At 51.8% G+C, this 19,150-nt stretch overlaps 1 protein-coding gene across 2 annotated transcripts; it reads right to left on the bottom strand.

Annotated features, from left to right (window-relative positions):
• Nucleotides 1-351: 351 nt before the first annotated feature.
• Nynrin (NYN domain and retroviral integrase containing) lies at nt 352-18,879 on the bottom strand. 2 transcript variants are annotated; one of them, XM_087912058.1, is made up of 10 exons: nt 18,817-18,879; nt 18,443-18,657; nt 10,777-11,432; nt 9,120-10,646; nt 8,589-8,719; nt 8,353-8,449; nt 6,827-6,928; nt 6,515-6,616; nt 3,040-4,982; nt 2,396-2,582 (listed from the first exon to the last, which is right to left on the bottom strand). In XM_087912058.1, exons 2-10 carry the CDS (start codon nt 18,638-18,640, stop codon nt 2,545-2,547), a joined length of 4,794 nt encoding a protein of 1,597 aa, XP_087768184.1. In that variant the 5' UTR covers nt 18,641-18,657; nt 18,817-18,879; the 3' UTR covers nt 2,396-2,544. The 2 variants fall into 2 exon arrangements, with proteins under 2 accessions (XP_048299696.3, XP_087768184.1); XM_048443739.3 differs by having other exon boundaries at nt 352-4,982.
• Nucleotides 18,880-19,150: the final 271 nt, after the last annotated feature.

Genomic DNA, 19,150 nt, shown 5'->3' with positions numbered 1-19,150 from the left:
GACTGAGGCCACGTCAGTCACATGACCTGGTATCCTCTCCACTCCTAGAAAGAACATGACACACAGTAGGTGTGCTTTAATATGAAATGGAGGCCTCATGGGAGCTCACACTTCTCTCCTGCACTCTGTAACCATGCCAGCACCAAGCAGAAGTCGAGGCAAATAAAAAAGGCAGCAGAAACCAAGGCCTGAAGTCAGGAAGCTTAGCAAGAGTAAGGACTCTGAGCTTAAGAGGGGGAAGAACACGGATTCCAGAAGAAGAGTAATAATGAACCATACCTCCACAGATGCCCCATCCTCCTTATCCCCCAATTCTGCAAAACAAAATAACAACAAAAAAACTCCATTGGCTCTATTTTAATTGATTTATTGAAAAATAGAATGAAAATCGCTTGAAAGAGCATATGATCAAAATTGTTCTTAACAGGAAGAGGGTTTTGAATACAGCCCTGGTGGCGGGGGGGGGGGGGGCGGCAGAGTGAGGCCAGGAAAGGGGCAAAAGTGAGGAAATACAGTACCTGCTAAAAACTCTACATCTAACCTTTCAGCGTCTCGGGTGTCACCCTGCACTCACCCCTGGGCAGGGCTGACAGCTGGACTGGCTGAGAAACAGCATCAGGTAGTTTATCTAGAAAAGTTGGGAGACGGAATGGAGGTACCAAATCCGAAAGGCTTCTCCTGCTCCAATCTGTTGCTAGAATCCCTATCATGGCGAACTTGAAGTCAGTCAAGAAGGTTCATCCGCCACCAATTTGCTGTATGACTTTGGACAAGTCACTTTCCCCCCTCTGGCCCTCTTTCCTCTGCGTGAAACATGCTGGACTCAGGGCAGCTTCTCTGGCCCCAGCGCTCTGCAATGTCATGACTGGTGACCCGTGCTGGGCCCAAAAACTGGAATGGCTCCTGAGGAAATGAGCTACTAGGGACCTGAGCCAGAGCGGCGTGGCGCTGACCTTCCTCTGCAGACTGACAGCTCAGAAGTGTGGACATGCAGATGGGTGAGCGGCACTCGTGTCTGTGAGAGGCCCACTCCCACTGCAAGAGCGCTGTCTGCATGGCTGGCTCTTAGGGAGCTCTACACAGAGGCAGATCAAGAGCGCCACAGCTGCTCAGGGCAGAGCAGCCCCGTGGCGTCTGAGGAGACGTGGCGTCTGAGGAGACGGCAAGGTACGGTACAGGCAGGAGAGGGCTGTAGGTTTGGGGAGGGGGTGAGAAGAGTAAGAGGTAAAGCTACCCAGCACCTGGCCACGTGTCAAACTACCCTTGTCAGACGCCCTCCCCATGAAGCCGAGCGTGGGTACCACTTGACCTAATAGAAGCAGCACTTCCAGTAGAGATGCCACACTGGGCACCAAGGTCCATGATTCCCATGAGGTGACCACCAGCATGGCGGAGGTCAGGAATCACCTCCCTTGACTGGAATCAAATGAGGTAGGCCAACTCATCTTCCACTCTCCCCTTCCCTTACACAGGTAGGTGGCGCAGGTGCCGTGGGGTTGATCATCGCCACCCAGAGCCATCGTCCTAGAGGCATATGAAGGCTAAAACCCTTTCTTGACAGCTGAGAAGGCAAAGGAAGCTGACTGGAGAACCGCTGTGCCCTCCCCACCCCCACTCCCTACCAGCACGTGTCCATGGCCACTGAAAACTCCAAGGGCAAAGGCTCGCCAAACCCACAGTGTAAGGGGAGGCACTCGCACGAGAGCGAGCGGCGTGGTGCCCACTGTGAGGTTCAGATTTGCACTATTAAATAGACCAGGTTTAAGATATTGGGGGAGGAGAGCACACACTAAAATACGCCTGCATGTGTATGAAGGGACAACACGGCACTTGGAGAAAACTGTGAGCCTGGCCTACTTTAGTAAGGAGACTTTCTGCTCCCAAGTGGAAAACTGCCAGAACCCACACATGACAACATTTGGCAAGGTTTCCAAAAACCCTAAGCTGGGATATTTCCATAGGGACATTCATCCCTAGGTCAAGGCAATTCAGCAAAGCTTTATCAACAAAACAACTTCACAAAAGGCACAACTGGAGGCCCCCAAGAGCTGAGAGCCTTTCTTAGAGCAAAAGGAGACCTAGCAGCAGAAACCCAGGACCCCCAGAGCAGGGAGCCCCCTGATGGCTCGAATCATTGGTCCAAGTCATTGAGGGACAGGGGTGTGTCGCCATTGGCAAAGGCCTTCATTAGACTGCTAGGATAGACACACCCCAACTTCTCTGGGGTTGGGAAACCCCAGACCCTGTAGAGTGATAGGCTCAATCGGTCGCTAATATAGAAGGGACCCACCCATTTGGCACTGCTGCCATTCCTGGGGAGAGACAGCAAGAGGACCTGGTCACCCACATTCCACTCCTTGTTCTGGATCTCCCTCTGGAAACGTCTATTGTCAGCTTTCTCACCAGCCTTCTCCGCCACCCTCCCGTGGAGGTCCAACAGCTCCCGTGCCAGCCGCAGCAGGAACGTGTCCATTTTGAGCCCCTCGATGTTCGCGGTGCTCATCTCCCACCACAGGGGCTCCATCAGCCTCACCTCACCCCCAGTCAGGACCTGGTACGGGGTGGCCTCTGGAGTGGAAGCCCTAAAAGCCAGGTGCAGCAAGGGAAGGGAGGCTGCCCACTTTTTGCCATGCAGGAAGATGAACTCCTTCAGGGCCCTCTTGAATTCCCAGTAGGCCTCTGAACTCATCAAACAAGGGAACTGAAGGGTCCTACTCAGTGTGGTCACCTGAGCTCCGAGGGCCAGCCCACAGCTCACCAGGACGTGTCGGGCAAACTGGGGGCCTTGGGCTGCCTCCAGCCTTACGGGGACACCCCATCTCGCAAACACGTGCTGCAGTAACAGCTGGGCCACAGCCATGTGCGTATAGGGCTTCAGAGGGAATGCCTCCACCCACCGGGTGTTGGCATCAGCCACAATGAGCACGTGCTTATGACCTTCCTCGCTGGCAGTGACGGGACCCACCACCTCGATCTGCAGACTTGACCAGGGAGCGGTTGACCTGACGGGCCACGGGGACTCGATAACTTTCAACTCACCCCCTATGAGATTTCGGGGAATGCAAAACAGACAGCTCCTGCAGTAATCCTTCACGTGCTCCTGCATGCCAGGCCACCATCCCAGCAACCGCAACTTCTTATAGGTATCCTCTGGCCTCTGGTGCCCCCCTAAGGGGATGTCATGCACAAAAAATATCAGATCCCTCCGAAGTTGCCTTGGGACGACCCAGACCCTGGGATGCTTTTCCCCCTTGAACATAAGCAGGCCACTGTCTTTGTCAAGGCTGAGTGAATTAAAAGCAGAACTGAAAGGGGAGGGCCCGGACAATTTCTGCCCTGCCTGCAGCTTGGCAATGATCTCGGCCACCGAGCTGTCACTCAGCTGTAAGGCCAGCAGGTTGGGCTTCCTGCCTTTAGTATGGGGAGTCACCGTTGGCACTGGCACATCCTCCGGCAAATCCCACCACTGCCCGCCCCCTTGGGCGCCCTGCTTGGCCAGAGTATCGACTGTCACAGCAAACAGAGATCCCCGATAAGAGGTTCGGTAGATAAAGGGAAGGGATGAGAAGCCAGATGTGAGGGATATAATATAGGAGAGCAAGCTTGGATAAGGGAGGGAAGCCCCATCCGATGAGAGGAAGCCCCGGGCTCTCCAGAGTGGCAGGAGCTCCCAGAGGACGCTGAAGATCCAGTTGCAGTGGGTGAGGAAAACCACAGGGAGATGGGACTGGCCAAAGCGCTCTAGGCCACAGGCCACGGCTGCCAGGTGGGCATAGGTGAGTGTATAAGGGAAGCAGGAAAAGGTAAGGGAGACTGGGGGGCTGGTGGGGGACAAGATGTAGAGACCAAAGCCAGCACACAGCTCATCATCACGGTAGAAGCAATAGCCAGACATATGGATGCAGATGAATGTAGACAGGTCAGTAGAAGGAGGCAGAAGTTGGAAAACTCGGGGCATCGAGGAAGCAGGTGTCAGCAGCCGGTTTTCCCCTAGCAGGCCATGGAGAAGGGTCAATTCCAAATCCCTCTTGCCTTTGTCCTGAACCAAGAGAGACCATCGAATCAACCACGCTTTGGAAACCCTACAGCTTTCCCATGTCTCGTTGTCCACAGTGGTCCGGGAGGCATAGGAAAGACGTAGAACCACTGGATTGTCTCCAATGCATCGGGAAAAATGCTTGAGGGCCCAAGCCACAGCGTAGGGGCTGTCCCCCCCTGACTGTGGCCCCTCACTGTCCTCATCAGGGAGGAGAGGTTTTGAGGTATAGGCGATAGGGTACTTCCTTCCTGAGTGCTCCTGCTGCAGGATGGCCGTCAGTGACACTTGGCTAACGGTCACTTCCAGGTAGAAGGGCAGATCAGAATTGGGGGTTGACAGGCAGAGGGCAGACACTAGGGCTCGTTTCAGGGCCAGGAAAGCCTTCTCATGTTCCTGGCTCCACTGCCAGTCCGGCTTCTGCTTGAGAAGGCTGTGCAGGGGGCCCACAAGGACTTCATAGTCAGGAATAGCATCCCGGTGCGCATCCATAAAGCCCACAAAGAAAGACAGAGCAGTGAAGTTGCTAGGGATAGTGAGTTGAGCGAGCTGGGCAAGAACCTGCTGACAGGGAGCTTGCCCATCCCAGGGGACATCCGTGTAGGGAGAGGACACCACTGGCAGAAGGTCAATATCTAAAGCCCCCTCAGAGGGGTCATGCAGGCTGAGACACTGGAGGATTTCCTCAGAAAAGGAAGGGCATTCAGCTCCAAACACCGACGCAAGGGAAGAGTCACAGTCGTCTTGTTCTTCAGGCTTCGGTATTCCCGGTTGCTCCATCAGCTCCTCGGCTGGGCTGTCCTCCCTCTTCTCCCTGACCTCTTCCACATTCTGTGGACCCACCGCTGGCTCAGGATCAGCATCGTCGCTCAACTCAGAGATACTGGCTGAGCTGGGAGGAAGGGTCTTCCACACCTTCAAGAAATTGCCAATGTCCATGTCCAACCTATTACCAAAACAAGTAGAAGAAGGAGAGGGGGCAGTCCCCCACACACAGGTTATTCGTGGTGACAATCACATGTGTGGTCACCCCACAGAATCCCACCTCATTCCTAAGGGTCCTTCAGCATGGCAGGGGTCAGACAGAAGCCAGCCCATAAACACGTGATCTCCATCTTCACACATGCTAGAACTTCAACAAGGATTCTTCTGTGCTTTGAAAGTTCATCAAACCAAAACCTTACTAAACTGTGATGGTCAGTCTTAATTGTCATCTTGACATAATATAGAATCAACTGAGAAAGTAGTCTCCGTGGAAGGGCTGCGTAGACCAGGTAGCTGGTAGGCATATCTGTGAGGAATTATCTTGCTTACACTGAGGTGAAAAGACCCTCCACTGTGGGTGGCGTCATTCCCTAGGCAGGGGATCCAAGACCGTGCAAAGTGGAAAAAGTGAGCTGAACACTAGCAAGCACACATCTATGGCTCTCTTCTGCCTGCAGACATGATGTGACCAGTTCTTCCCAAGCTCCTGACACTGGGACTCCCCATCTAGGCCTGTGACCAGAAACGACCCTTTCTCCATACTTCGCTATTGCCAAGGTATTTTATCCCAATGACAGGGAACAAAGCTAAATAGACTTAAATTGAAACACTTAAATTAGTTTTGAGTCAGTGGCTGGATAAGAGATAACTGGCAGCCTCCACTCTTACTCAGGGTGAACAGTCCAGGGTAAGATCAACCCTGGATGGGAGGCCTAGCACACAACAGAGAAACCTCATCTTCATTTCCACACACTGATGAAATGGAGGTGGGGTGCAGGTGTGTGTGTGGAGAGGTGGCCTGGGGAGCACTGCCCTACCCACAGGTCCCAACCAACTTCCCCTGAAGGTCCCAGAACGCTGGGGGTGAGGGGGCCAGGGACAGCAAATGTGGCTCAAAGCACATAGAAGCTATATAGAGTGGCTATAAACTAGTTCTGCCAAAATGACCTTGGAAAAGTCACTTGCACCTCAGATTCCTCGTGTAGGAAATGAGGAATGTGATCATTTACATCTCACTTAAGTTGTGAGGGTCAAAGGAGATAGTCAACATGAAGCCCATATGCACAGACAGCTCTCACGGACACAATCAAAGAAAAGCAAGGCTCTTTGCTGGCACGCATCACAGCAGCATAAAGCAAAAGCAGTCAAACGGCCCCAGGCAGAGAGGAGATCCTTCTGCACGGAATGGAATGCTACACGGCAGCTAAAGTGTACTACAGGAATTCCCGTGGCATAGGTCTGAAGAAAGCAAGAAAAGATAACACACAAATGCCAGTTGTGGAAAGATGCATGGAAGGTGTGTGTGTGTGAAGTGTTAAGAGCGTGATGTAAAGAGTGGGTAGAAGCATCAGATTGTGGCGGATATATCAAGACGTAAAGTGGCCAAACCACTCTGCTCACTATGGAGAACTAGGTAAATGTGGACTAGTACCAAGAGTCGTTTCTGGTCAGTCCCGGGAATGTCTGGGAGGTAGAGACAGCCTGACAAATTACCTGTTTGGCTTCTTCAGAAATTCATCCAAGGTGGGGCCATCACGACCGAGGGGGTCGTCTGGTACCATGAAGAGATTCCCCGCAAAGGTGAAGGGCAGCAGGCTGGACCCACAAAAGAAAGAGGCAAGAACATGGATGAACCCAAGATTCGGCCACTCTCTGTTGCTTCCACAGGGCTGAGATTTCCCCATTCACCAGCAAGTACTGGAGAGCCCTACTCTAAGGCTCCTCTTCCTGCCCCACCATCCTTTTCTGCCACAGGCTGCCGATGTCACTGGGAAAGGGGGGCCCAAGACCCCAGGAATGGCTCACCGATCTTTGACCATCAGTTTCTTGGAATTATTCATGAGGATGTGGATCTGCTCATTAGTGACAATGACTCCATCAGTGTCCTCCGCCAGCTTGATCATGAACCTGCAAGGGAAAAGGAAATTACCAACTATCTGGTAACTACCCTCTCACTTCCCAGACCCTCTGGAAAATGAACTAGAGCTCCCCCCAATGGGTCAGACAAAAACTCTGCCCTCTGTAATCAAGACAAGGTTCTATAGCATATTCTCTCTTCCATGGGGCCATCTGGGATCCCAGCATTCTCCAAAAGGTGTACTTGGTTGCATGGACCTCCAAGTGTGCATACAAGCATACACCTCTCTCGTATAGGAGGCTCATGCATCGCAGAACCCATCCTCTGGTTCACAGTCACACATGGACATTTTCCACTCCCATTTTTGCACCTGTAAAATGTAGATAAAATATCCACCCCATATTTCTGTAATAATGAAACTGAAATGATGTTTAAGTGTTTAACTCAGTACCTAGCGCACAGCACACAATATTCTTCATCAAGGCACAATACTCATTCATGACGAAATGCACATCCACATAAATACTAACACATAAAATCATGTGGCTTAATAAATAAAACTATTTTCCTTTGGATCACTTTCCTTCTGAGGAGGGCTGGGACCATACAGTCCCTGGAATTTTCACATGCTGTTCCCCAAGAGCCCAGCAGAGGGCGCTTCGACAGGAAAACCATCTTCCCTTAAACCCTTGCCTGGCTGGAATTGGAGGATTTAAAAAACTCATCCAGGCAGGAGTCAGCTCTGGAAGTTTGGGATGCTGGAGTGGCCTACCCAGCCCTTCACAGCCTTGAAGGCTAGATGGATTGCAGGGGACACAGGAATGAAACAGAACCTCTCCCCACCCAGCATGTGAGGTGCCCAAGTGAAGCCAAAAACTGTCGATTGAAAATCTGGCCTAGGGCTGCAGCAGGGCCTCCCTTCCCTGCCCTAGGACAGACAGGCAGGGTCACAGACTTCCCTAGGCGCACTAGCTCTGTAGCCACGCTAGACAGTGAATGCTGAGAGAATGTCAATGCTTAGGCAAGCCAGTCCATTTACCTCCATTTCTAGAGCCCTGCCCAAGGATCCATCTATATCCAGTCACATATACCTCTGCCCAGTGTCCGAGCTTGAGGAAGGAAGATTGAAGGCATCCCTTGAGATTAGAACTTTAAGCCAAACAGGCACTGAAAAGCCTAGGGTACCTCTGCCACTTATTTGGAGGATGAGGTTCATCCTGTATCCAATGAGATAAGCCTGGGCCCATAGGCCATGGAGGGGGAAAGCCAGCTAACTCAGGGAAACACAGCACCACCATTCCCAAGGTGTCAGCGACCTTCTGTTTGGGAAGAGCCGACCTTCAGCCATCTCATGTGTGCCCCTATACCTCCTCTCAGACACGGCATTTGTCCCATTTTCCCCTGAGAAGATGAGATGGGACGCCATCCAAGACCACCCCCAGTCTCCCATGGAGGGACCTGGGGAACAGCCCACCTGTAATCATAAGTGGTGATCTTCTTGCCATTTTCCAGCTGGGAGGGAGTGATTGACAGCATCTTGAGTGAGTGAAGCTGCGTCAGAAAGTGGCTCTCTGAGGGCAACACAGAACACAGAGGTAGAAGAAGGGCTAAGTGGGACAGGCCATGGTAGGGTAGCGGGAAAATGAGGCAGAGGGGCAAGCGGGGACAGCCTGGTGATGTGGAGGGGCCGGGCAGCACTGGGCATCTCACCTCTCACCCTCCGGTTCTTCTTCAGCTGCCAGGTGGGTACAAACACAGTGACCTCTCGGTGTCCTCGATTCCAGAAATACTGCACTGCCATGGCAATGCCTCGGCAAGAGAAGAAGTGCTGGAGGCCATGTCTGTGGGATATGAAAGTGAGGGACCGCTCCCAGAAGGCCTTGCCTTACCACACAGCCCTTGCCCTGAGGCCCAAGCCGGTACCAAAGATGCTAGCAATCCCCTTTCCCTACCCACCCCACTCTCGCCCGCCCCCTCTCTGAGAGAAGGACTCTCTATGAAATCCTAGCTGTCCTGGATGAAGTTTATTATGTAGACAAGGCTGATCTTGAGCTCAAAGAAATCCTCCTGCCTCTGCCTCCTGAATGCCAGGTTAAATGTGGATGTGCCACCACACCTGGCCTGCGGCCCCACTGTACACACCATTCAACGTGTGCCACGCCCCTCATCTTTTGCTACCCATGTAAGGTCAGGAAGGAATACCCGCCCAGCTCCCCGGTTTACCCAGTTCACGCTACTCACACCATGGCCACACTGCTGCCATCGATGACCACTCTCCGCAGTCCTGGATTCCCAGGCTCCCCAGACAAGTTCAACTCAAAGGGTGTGTTCAAGGCCTCATGGTACCTCTGGAAGCTGGTCACTGTGTTATTGGCCTGCAGGTGGTGAGCTGACTTCCTCTGGGCCCCCTCCCAAGTCCCAAGAAGTCCTTCCTTCAAGAACTGATGCTTATTTCTGGAGGCCAAGTTGTTACTGGCCTGGGGACCCTGCCTTCCAGTCTTTCCCTGGCCCTTTGGCACAACAGCTCTACCCTTTGAAGCCTGGACCTCATTTGAGAGTTTGGCTTCATCCACGGTCGGCCCTGCAACTGTGGACACCTGGGCTGTGGGTGTCTTAGATGCTCTGGAGGCTTTAGAAGCTGCAGGTGTTTTGGTGGTGGAAGGTGCTTTGGGTGTGGCAGACCCTGCTTTAGTGGCATTCCCAGTTTGAACTTTGGGGGTTGGGGGGCCTGCGGGTGTTTTTACTGAAGGCATGTTCTGAGCTGCGGGAGTCTGGGAAGTTGTGGGTAGCATGGGAGCTGCTGGTTGACTCGCGGTTGCTTTGGGGGCTGTGGACACCGCAGGAACTGCTGACTTTGGTGGCGCTGAAGGCACTTCCGGAGCTGCTGGCTTTAGGGCTGGAGGCACTTTGGGAGCCGCAGGCAGCCCTTCCTCGGTAGGTGGGTGGTCGACTTTGGACACGGCTGTAGCCACGGGCGTTTCAGGAGTCTCAGACACTGCTGGAGCTTTGGGTACTGACTGATCTGTCATCTCCGCCTGAGCCACTGGCCTCTCTTGAGCTGTGGGTCCCCTTTGCTCTGTGGTCAGTGCTGAAGAGGACTTTTCCGGGCCATCACCATCTGACAGTGAACTTCTTTCATCTTCCTGCTCTGCTTCAGCTTGGGGTGCAGGTGTCAAGGATGGCTCTACTTGTGGAGGTTCTGAGCTGACAACCTCTGTGATACCACAGTTCCCTGGCACCACCGATAAACTGATGGCTTCTGTGGGGGTCTCTGGCCTCGGGCTATGCTCTAGGGCTGTCTCCCTTCCTAGCTCTCCATCTGGTCTACAAGCCTGGTTTTCTGCACTGGGCAGAGGAGTCAGCTCTTTTGGCTTCCACTCCAGGTTTAAGGGCAAAGGATTCTGTCCTGGCAGCTTCAGCTGAATGGGGCCCACGGGTCTCTGCCAGAACGGGAAACTGAAGCAAGCCTGGGACAGCAGCCAGGCCAGGTGGAGAGAATGCAGTTCGTTGATCTTCCAGAACGTTGCAGCAATGGCCCCTGGCCACAAGGGCCCAAAGGCTGGCCCCGGGGCCCAGGACTTCCAGGATGGACACACACTGAGAGCCGACCCTGGTGACCGCAGTGAGATTCTGTCTTCCGTCCTCTGTGCCTGCCTTTGCTGCAAGAGGGCTTGTGTGTGATTGGCAGAGCCCTGGCTGCTGACGGCTTGCACGAGGGGCCCTTCCTCTCGAGCACCGTTCACCTCACCTGGCTTGCTGGGACGGATCCTGGAAAAAAAAAAAAAAAAAAGCCCAAGTTTACTGAAAAGATGAGAAAGGCAGTTTGGTCCCAAATTACTACTTCCTTGGGATCCTGAGCAGGGTCAGGGGTGGAGAAAGCCCATTTTCCAGTACTTACCGGACCAGCTGGCATGCTGTCTCCTGCTGACTGCTCTGGGCTGGGGTCGGGGGTCCAGTTGCTCCTAACCCTGCCAATCTCTTTGAATTCTCTGAAGCTTGATTCAAGGTTCCTATCTCTAGGAAGGGTCCAGGGCTCTCTCCTATGGTCACCAGGGACGAGCCTTCCTTCTGCTGCTGGCCAGGGCAGATGAGGACCTCTGGGTTGGAACAGGTGCTAGAGATGCCGACGTGGCTGAGCCACTCCATGATGTCTTCCTTGCCAGCAGCGTCTCGCACCAGGTTGAGGAGCAGCTCCTGGACTGCTGGGGGAAGCTGCATCAGATCTCCTGCATACTGGTCACCACGGATCCACACCAGGGCCCCAAAAGCCCGGGTCACCTCTGTCTCCCAGCCCCCCCGGGGGGTGATCATAGGGGCAGGACCCCAGCGGAACCGCGCCACCAGCTCCTCCAGCCAGTTCTGTGTCATGGTGAAAGACTCGGTCAGTCCACCCACCATCAAGGAGCCTGGGGGACCAGGCACCAGGTAAGCCAGAGTACGCCAGCAGAGGCAGTCCAGGAACAAGCCTTGTGCCCCAAGGAAGGCGCAGTGCAGGACGGGCGGATAGCGAACCTCCTTCCATAGCTCTGGGCTGCATAGACCCTTCAGATATTCCTAGGCAAAAGGGAGAGACAGAGAGAGCCAGCCTGTGAGTGGCTAACCCTTGCTAAGTTTATAGCTAACACCACCATCAGAGGACTCCTCCCTCTCTATCCCCTCTCTCCAGGAAATGGTGACAGAATGAATGAGACTCAGAGAAAAGAACAGATCCAAGTTTGGCATCAAGAGGTCTCATGCTAGTTCTGATTTGGCCTTATTCAACGAGGAAGGATTGTAGGAAATGCACCCTCTTCTCAGGATCCCAGCCTCTTCACCTAGAGCGTGGCAAGAGGGTCCAGGCCTCCCTTGGCACTGCAGAACTCTGTGGCTCCCGCGGAAAAGGGGCTATACACTATTAAGTATTCTCGCATGCCAAGAATAGGGGCAGTCTGCGGCAAGTTATTAACTCCTCCTCCCTTCGGTGTCTCCCATCCGTTTCTGCCTCACCAGTCTACTGGGAGCCTCAGGGGACTAAGTGAGCTTAGCTTACTGAGGACGGTGCCTGGCACAGCCTGTTCCCGTCCTCCTGTCTCATAAGAGCTGGCCCAAGTGCACAGAACTCAACTCTGCCTGCACCAGATCACAGCCTACGTCTACCTGACTAGAACCAGAGCTCTCTGCACCTCCTCTGGTTGACAACACAGTGACTTCCCGGTAATCCTGTAGGATTCTGGCTTAATCCCGCTCCAGAAGCTCTCAGGCACAACCTGTACCCGTAACCGTGGAAACTGTTGCCTCGTGGTGGAGATTAAGCTGCCGGGCCAGTGTCACATCCCGCAGACTCACATCTTGTCGAACCAGAAGGAAAGCCCCTAGTGCTCAGGTTGACCAGTGGCGTGTTTACAGGGAGAGCAGCTGGCTTCATCTAACTACCAGCACAATCCCAGGACCTTCAAGAGTTCCTAAACAATCTCTCAAAGCGCTAGCCCAAGCGGACTGAGTTCACCCTTTTGTCCTTCCACATCCATGTCCTTAACAATCACCCCTCCTGTCGTCCCCAACAAATGCTCCCCATGTATTTTTTTAAATCTCCAGCAGCCATCTTGAAGACCTCCCTTGTGCCTTTGCTCAGGGCACAGGACCACACTAGCCCCTCTGCTCGGCACAGGACCACACTAGCCCCTCTGCTCAGGGCACAGGACATTTTCCCCTGCTCATCTTGTTTTACCTCCTTCCCAGATACAACTTTCAACAAAAATCTGACGGACACCCCAACATCTCTCGCCCAAGCCTCATCTGGTCCCACTACTAAGCAAAGGCAAATGAGACAGGAAGCAGATAACTCTCACCTTAACAAATATTCTCCAGCCCATGCACCCCACATCCCAACTACATAAAAAAAAAAAAAAACAATATGTAAAGTCAAAGAGGCAAGCTGAGGAAGAAAAGTGTGTGTGGTTTTTTTTAAAATGGGGTTGGGGAGATAAGTCTTTGGGGAAATGCTTATTGTACAAACATGAAAGCCAGAGCTCAGATCTCCAGCACCTTGAGGGACAAAGGGTCCTTCCTAGAGGCTCACCGGCCAGCCAGTCTAGTCAGTCAGTGAGTCCCATGTTCAGTGGAAACTGCCATTTCAAAAGGTAGGAAGGCGGAAGGGACTGGAGAGATGGCTCAACAGTTAAGGGTGCTTGCTCCTCTTCCAGGGGACCCAGGTTCAATTCCCAGCACCCACATCCAACATCTCACAACTGCCTGTAACTCCAGCCCTAGGGGATCTGACACCTTCTAGCCTCCGTGGGCACTACCACACTCACATGGCACACTTACACATACACACGCGCACGCGTTCACACACAGAGGGAGAAAGAGAGCTTAAAATAGTTATTGTTCCATCAATAGTTCAACACTTATGAAAGGTATAGAAATTGAGATAATCTTTAAAATAATAATATGAACTAATATTTACTTAGACCTCTTAATGTGCTGGGCACATAGATGATCTGATATATTCCTCTCTCAGTCCTACAAAGGAAATCTCCATTATCTTCTTTTTCAATGAGGAAAGAAGGTCACATGTTCACCTATAGGCAGGGATACCCAGCACAATGACCCTGAAGCCTAGGGTCTTGCCCATGATGTTATTTACACTGCAAGTCAAAAACAGGTAAGGAAACAGCAGGCATTTACAGTCCAGAAAATGGTGTGAACAATCTATAGACAAATGGCACAGAAAATGGGTAAACATCAAAAAGAAAAAGGAATGATATTATTTATAAAAATATATTACCTAATGTTCTACAGGTCCTTTGTCACCTTGAGGTTAAATAAAAACATTAGCACCAAACAATATTATACCAGTCTATGCATGTCAAGGTGCTTTTACAACTTCATAGGAGTCTCTCTTTTTGTTTTGTTTTGTTTTGTTTCTCGAGACAGGGTTTCTCTGTGTAACCCTGGCTGTCCTGGAATTCACTTTGTAGACCAGGCTGACCCCGAACTCACAGAGATCTGCCTGCCTCTGTCTCCCGTGTGCCAGGATGAAAGGTGTGTGCCACCACTGCCGTGTGGATCGCCTCCCTTCTTATAAAGTCAGTGTTCATTATTCACCTTCAGGTGTTTGCTATCTATCTTCAAGGGCCACTGCAATTTACATGAAAGAATTCTAAAAAGGCTAAGAAAAATGACAGAACCAAGAAGCTTTGAATTCGAGTGAAGGGAATGAGAAAAACAGGCTGAGTTCTTAGAAAAGGAGATCACTCTGAAAACTTAATACTCCAAACACAGAGACAGACAGACAGACAGACAGACAGACAGACAGACAGACAGACATAGACTTCCCTACTTTCAAAAGGCTTACTACTATTACTCTTCTTAGAAACAGTAAACAATATGGCCCATAGTAAATAGGACAGTATTTTTAGAGTGAAAATTTTTAGTTTTTAGTTTTGGTTTTCATGCCATTCCACCATGTAAAAGGAACACACATAACTCTTAGAGAGTTGAATGTAACAACAGCAATGAATTTCTCCCTCAAAAAAACAAAACAAAACAAAACAAAAAAACAAGAATTAAAAGATAGTCAGGCAAAAAGCCAGAGTTAGTCAGGTAGCATGATGCCTTCAATCCCAGCATTTACAAGGCAGGGCCACCAATCCCAGTACTCACTCAAGAGGTAGAGGCAGGCAGATCTCTGTCGAGTTAGAGACCAGCCTGGTCTACAGAGTGAGTTCCAGGACAGTCAGGACTATACAGGGAAACCGTGCCTTGAAAAGCAAGCAAGCATGGACAGACAGATGGAAAGAAAGAAAAAAAGAGAGGGAGGGAGAGAGAGAGAAGAGAGGAGAGGAGAGGAGAGGAGAGGAGAGGAGAGGAGAGGAGAGGAGAGGAGAGGAGAGGAGAGGAGAGGAGAAGAGAAGAGAAGAGAAGAGAAGAGAAGAGAAGAGAAGAGAAGAGAAGAGAAGAGAAGAGAAGAGACAACATAGTGATGCCCCAGGAAAGCAGTAAACTGAAGCCTCAAAGTCAAAAACTAAGAGTGTCTACATGCTGTGTGAGGACCTAGAGTATCTACATGCTGTGTGCGGGCCTAGAGTGTCTACATAAAATCTGAGGGCCTAGAGTGTCTACATGCCGTGTGAGGGCCTAGAGTGTCTACATGCCGTGTGAGGGCCTTGGCGATTCATGAATTCCAGAAGAGTCCTGAAGGACAAAAAAAGGATTGTTATCCTCTTTTGTGAACTTTTAGAAAGAGGACAAGAATTTTTAAATGTAAATTCCTTGGTTTAAAAAAAAACATAAAAGAAAAGAGAGATTAGGTGCTCAGTCACAGCAGATATGTAGGCAAACATGGAGACGGAGTGCCACCCTGATTTAGAGAATTTGCCAATTTCTGCGGTGTAAATGTCCCCACCATGGCTGTAAATATCCCTCCACCAGCTTACAAAGTTCCTAAAATTTTAACAATGGGTGTGTGTGAGCCAAATCCAGCACACACCTGACCACTACCAATTTCCACAGTTCTGCTCATGCAGTTCCTGGGACAGGCCAGCTTCCGTCTGAGGACCAAGCTGGAGCTTCAGACCCAGAAGTCACTCCGACTGCCACTGTCACCTCTATCCATCTTCTCCAGAAACAAGAGAAGCAAACATGTCAGCTCTTCTGCCGGGCACTCAATCCACACAATACAGAAGGAATGTGTTGGGTCTAACCTGGGCTCATTTAACCACTATTCAATCCCTTTCCTCTTGTTGACCCCCCCCCCCGGGAAGCCAGCTTCCCCGGGTTTGTTTTCTTACCTGGGATGGGATGCACAGCCACACCTCCAATAGTGTCTAAGTCCTGCCATTGCACAGAACTTAAACATGCAAGTTTAACAGAAATCTGTCTCAAAAGGCAAGCATAAGTAATAGAAAAACACATCCAGGCCCTTTTTAAAGTGAGCCTGCATCTCCCTTGACCTCTCTTCCACTCAGACCAGAACAAATGACCCCACTGTTCCCGCTCCGTCTGTCTTGAAGCTTCCAGCTTTCACAAGACCTCTATACCAGTTGTATACATGGAAGACCACTGTTAAAATGCAAAACTCCAGATCCCACACAGCTGCGGCTTGAGTCAGCCACACCACACCCATATGACAAACACGGCATCCTCACATTAGGGAATGCTCACACAGCAGGTGTGCTGATTTAACTAGAAAACTAGGAATGGCCCCCATAGACTCATGAGTTTGAATGCTTGACCGATCGAAGGGGCACTATTAGGAGGTGTGGCCTTGTTAACGTAGGCGTGGCCTTGGAGGAAGTGTGTCACTGTGGAAGAGGGCTTTGAGGTCTCATATGCTCAAGCTAGGACGAGTGTGGCAGTCTCTCTTCAGGACTGTCTGCCAAGTTTCCCACCATAATGATAATGGACTAAACCTCAGAATTGTAAGCCACCCAATTAAATGTTTCTCTTCCAAAGGGTTACCATGGTTATAATATCTTATCACAGCAATAGAAACCCTAACTAAGACAGCAGGTAATCAAAGCCTCTCACTTTACAAGACACCGACTCTGAGAGAAAGACCTGATCCACTATAAAGCGATTTACTAACAGCAATCCCCGACTTCTGCCCCTTGTCATCTACGTTTTGCCAAAGTATTTGAACATGCATTATTTTCGTTGGCCCTCACAACTCTCACGTGAGAAGAACACTATTACACTGTTCTAGAGCTGGGCCTCTTCAGAGACGCAGCTCCTCTATCTGGGCCACAGTGCGGTGACAGCATGTCAAATCCAAAGCTCCCAACTCCTGGGACAAAACTTTGTCCTCCTGCATCTCACATCCTCCCCTGAATTTCTTCCTTCTGCTCATCGCCAGTACAGGAAAGGAAGTTACCCAGAATCCCGGGAAAGCTGGGTGGGGAGGGGCAGAGGCATGGATGGACGGTACGCCTTTAATCCCAGCACCCCAGCACTCGGCAGATCTCTGAGTTCAAGGCCAGTTTGGGCTACAGAGTGACTGAGTTCCAGGACAGCCAGGACTACCCAGAGAGCCTCTGGCTCAAAAAAAAAAAAAAAAAAGGTGTGTGGGGGGGGGGTAATCTTGGCAAGCTATGTTTCCAACATCAACAATGCCTCTCTCTCCAGGGCAAGGAGGGATGCAAGAGAAATTTGACAGAGCCGCTGGATTTACCAGGCCTTGGAGGTTAACATCTATGACCCAAAGAGGCAGCAGTGCAAGCTAAAGCTGACAAGTTTGAAGACTCTGACCTCAAGTTTGAACAAGAAACACGAAGTGGGGCATCCCAAACAGGGCTATTCAGGGGCAGGGGAGGTAGCGGCTCAGTGGCAAAGGGACCGTGTAGCACGCACAGGCTCTGGGTTCAGTACCCATTCCAAGGCAGTACTTTAGAAAGGAAGTACTTGTCGGTCGGTTGGTTCTCCATGAAGACTGGGCTGTGGTACTTTACAGTAACAGAAAGATTAAGGGCATAAAGAACCCCAAAGCCTCTTGCTGCCCTACCCCCCCCCAACTCACGGACTCCAACACATCTGGGCAGAAACCTTCCCTTCCCCCAGCACCTCTGTCAGAACTGGAAAAACTGCTGAAGCAGCATCTAACTGCAAGTACTAAAAGAGACATTTCCCAGCCTCCCTGTGCGGCTGGCAGCTGCTGGGCCTCCCAGACCTTTTCTGACTGGGATAAAGCCCCAGCCAAAGACTGAGAGAAGGGAGCCTAAGTCATTCCCACTGGAAAAGATAAGGCGATCTCAGGGAGTGGGGACCTTGGTTGTAATGGAGGCAGAGGGAGGAGCCCAAGCGGAGAAGCTGGTGAGAAAAGCCAAATTGAACACAAGAGCTCCAAGCTGTGGCCTGGTCTGTCCAACACCCAGCTACACACAGCAGGCCCTGTCATCTCAAAAGTCCGCGAGCTTCCTCTCAGATCCCTGGCATCCCAACGCAGGGCCTTCCAGAACAGATGCATTCTGCCCTGAGCCCTTGTGAGAGGTTACTGAACACAGCGAGGATATGTGGCAGGGTCCTGAGTTCTAGTCCAGCCTCCACCAGCCTACTCCTACCTGACTCTGAGACTCAGGCAGGCCCTCACCTTCTCGGAGCCCCAATGCCTCATCTAGAAAATACAAGCACTGCTCTAGAAATGTCTCTAGAGCCCTCCCCGGTCCTGGTATTCAAAGAAACAGCCCAGGATGTAAGCAGACAGAAAGGACAGAGGCCTTCCAGAGTCTTGGTGAGAACAAAGACCTGTGTTGCAGAGGTCACAAAAAATGCAGGCCCTTACATGGATCCCAAGATGGAAAATCAGGGTTCTGAACACTGAGGCCTGGCCGAAGAGGACGCTGCTAGGCAGAGGTTCTCCCAGCACATTTGAAAGGATAGAAAGGAACCCTTGAAGGACAGACATAACACTAGAAGGACAGAAGTGACTAGCAAGAAAGGGGAGGGACCAAACTGGAGCTACAGATCTGGAAAGAGGAAGGCCCAGTACCTGCCAGCCGAACTGCAGAACCCAAACAGAAGACCTCTGGAGAGTGAGGAAGAGGAGTTGACTAGAAGGGCTAGGTGAGGAGTGAAGAGAAGCTGATTACCTTGGCTTTACCCGTATTCTCCCGGGGCCCTTCCAGCTGCAGCCAGAAGTAGGGGTTGTCGGGATGGCTCTGGAAGGCGTTCACCTTGACCCTGAAGATGCGCTGGACTTGCAGCCGCTGTCGGTGCACCCGAGGCTTCGATTTCGACTGCACCATGAACCATTCCTGCGCGGGGGGCCTACCTCCAGACAAGAGCATGGCTGCCCCTCCTGTCCCTGGAAAGCGTAAGACAAGTGTCACCGGTCCCTGTCCCAGCGCCGAGGACCCCAGGCAGGAGGCCCCCAGCCACCTAGCCCCGAAGCCTAAGCCACGCCTCCCTTTCCCGGCGGCGCGCCCCCCACCACCGCCTCCCCGCTGCGGGCTCTGCGACCCACCCGCCAGCGCTCCGCGCCGCCCTCCCAGCTCCGTTCCTTTCCGCCGCTGCTCAGGAGACAAGCCCTTCCTGCTAGGGGTTGTAGCTAGGGGTGGGACCGGGCGGGATCCCGCCACCCCGCCTTCCCCCTCGACCTCGCAGCCAGGCCCCCTGGATAAACTCGCCTAGGCGGCTGGATGGCTTAAAGGGGCGTTGGAGACCAAGGGAGGGAAGGAGAGGAGGCTGAGCAGGAGGGAGAAACCGGGCAGGGTCGTGGAAGCAACTGCCTTCCATCACGTTTTGTGTCCTGAAGTCAAAGTTAATTTCCTTCAGATTCCCCTTTCCTCGAAGGAACG

The sequence above is a fragment of the Myodes glareolus genome, chromosome 12, assembly GCF_982192425.1.
Source record: "Myodes glareolus chromosome 12, mMyoGla1.1, whole genome shotgun sequence".
In the NCBI taxonomy this organism is placed as follows: domain Eukaryota; kingdom Metazoa; phylum Chordata; class Mammalia; order Rodentia; family Cricetidae; genus Myodes; species Myodes glareolus.
The sequence above is the reverse complement of the archived record's forward strand: the minus strand, read 5'-3'. Positions and strand labels throughout refer to the sequence as shown.

Bases quoted from the DNA above. Each gene is read 5' to 3' on its own strand.
- Nynrin (XM_048443739.3), bottom strand. From the start codon at position 18,640: ATGCTCTTGTCTGGAGGTAGGCCCCCCGCGCAGGAATGGTTCATGGTG. The intron at 11,433-18,442 runs GTAATCAGCTTC...CCTTTTGCCTAG, and splicing joins AGAATACGGGTAAAGCCAAG to GAATATCTGAAGGGTCTATG. The intron at 4,983-6,514 runs GTAATTTGTCAG...TTTTGGTAATAG, and splicing joins TTTCTGAAGAAGCCAAACAG to GTTGGACATGGACATTGGCA.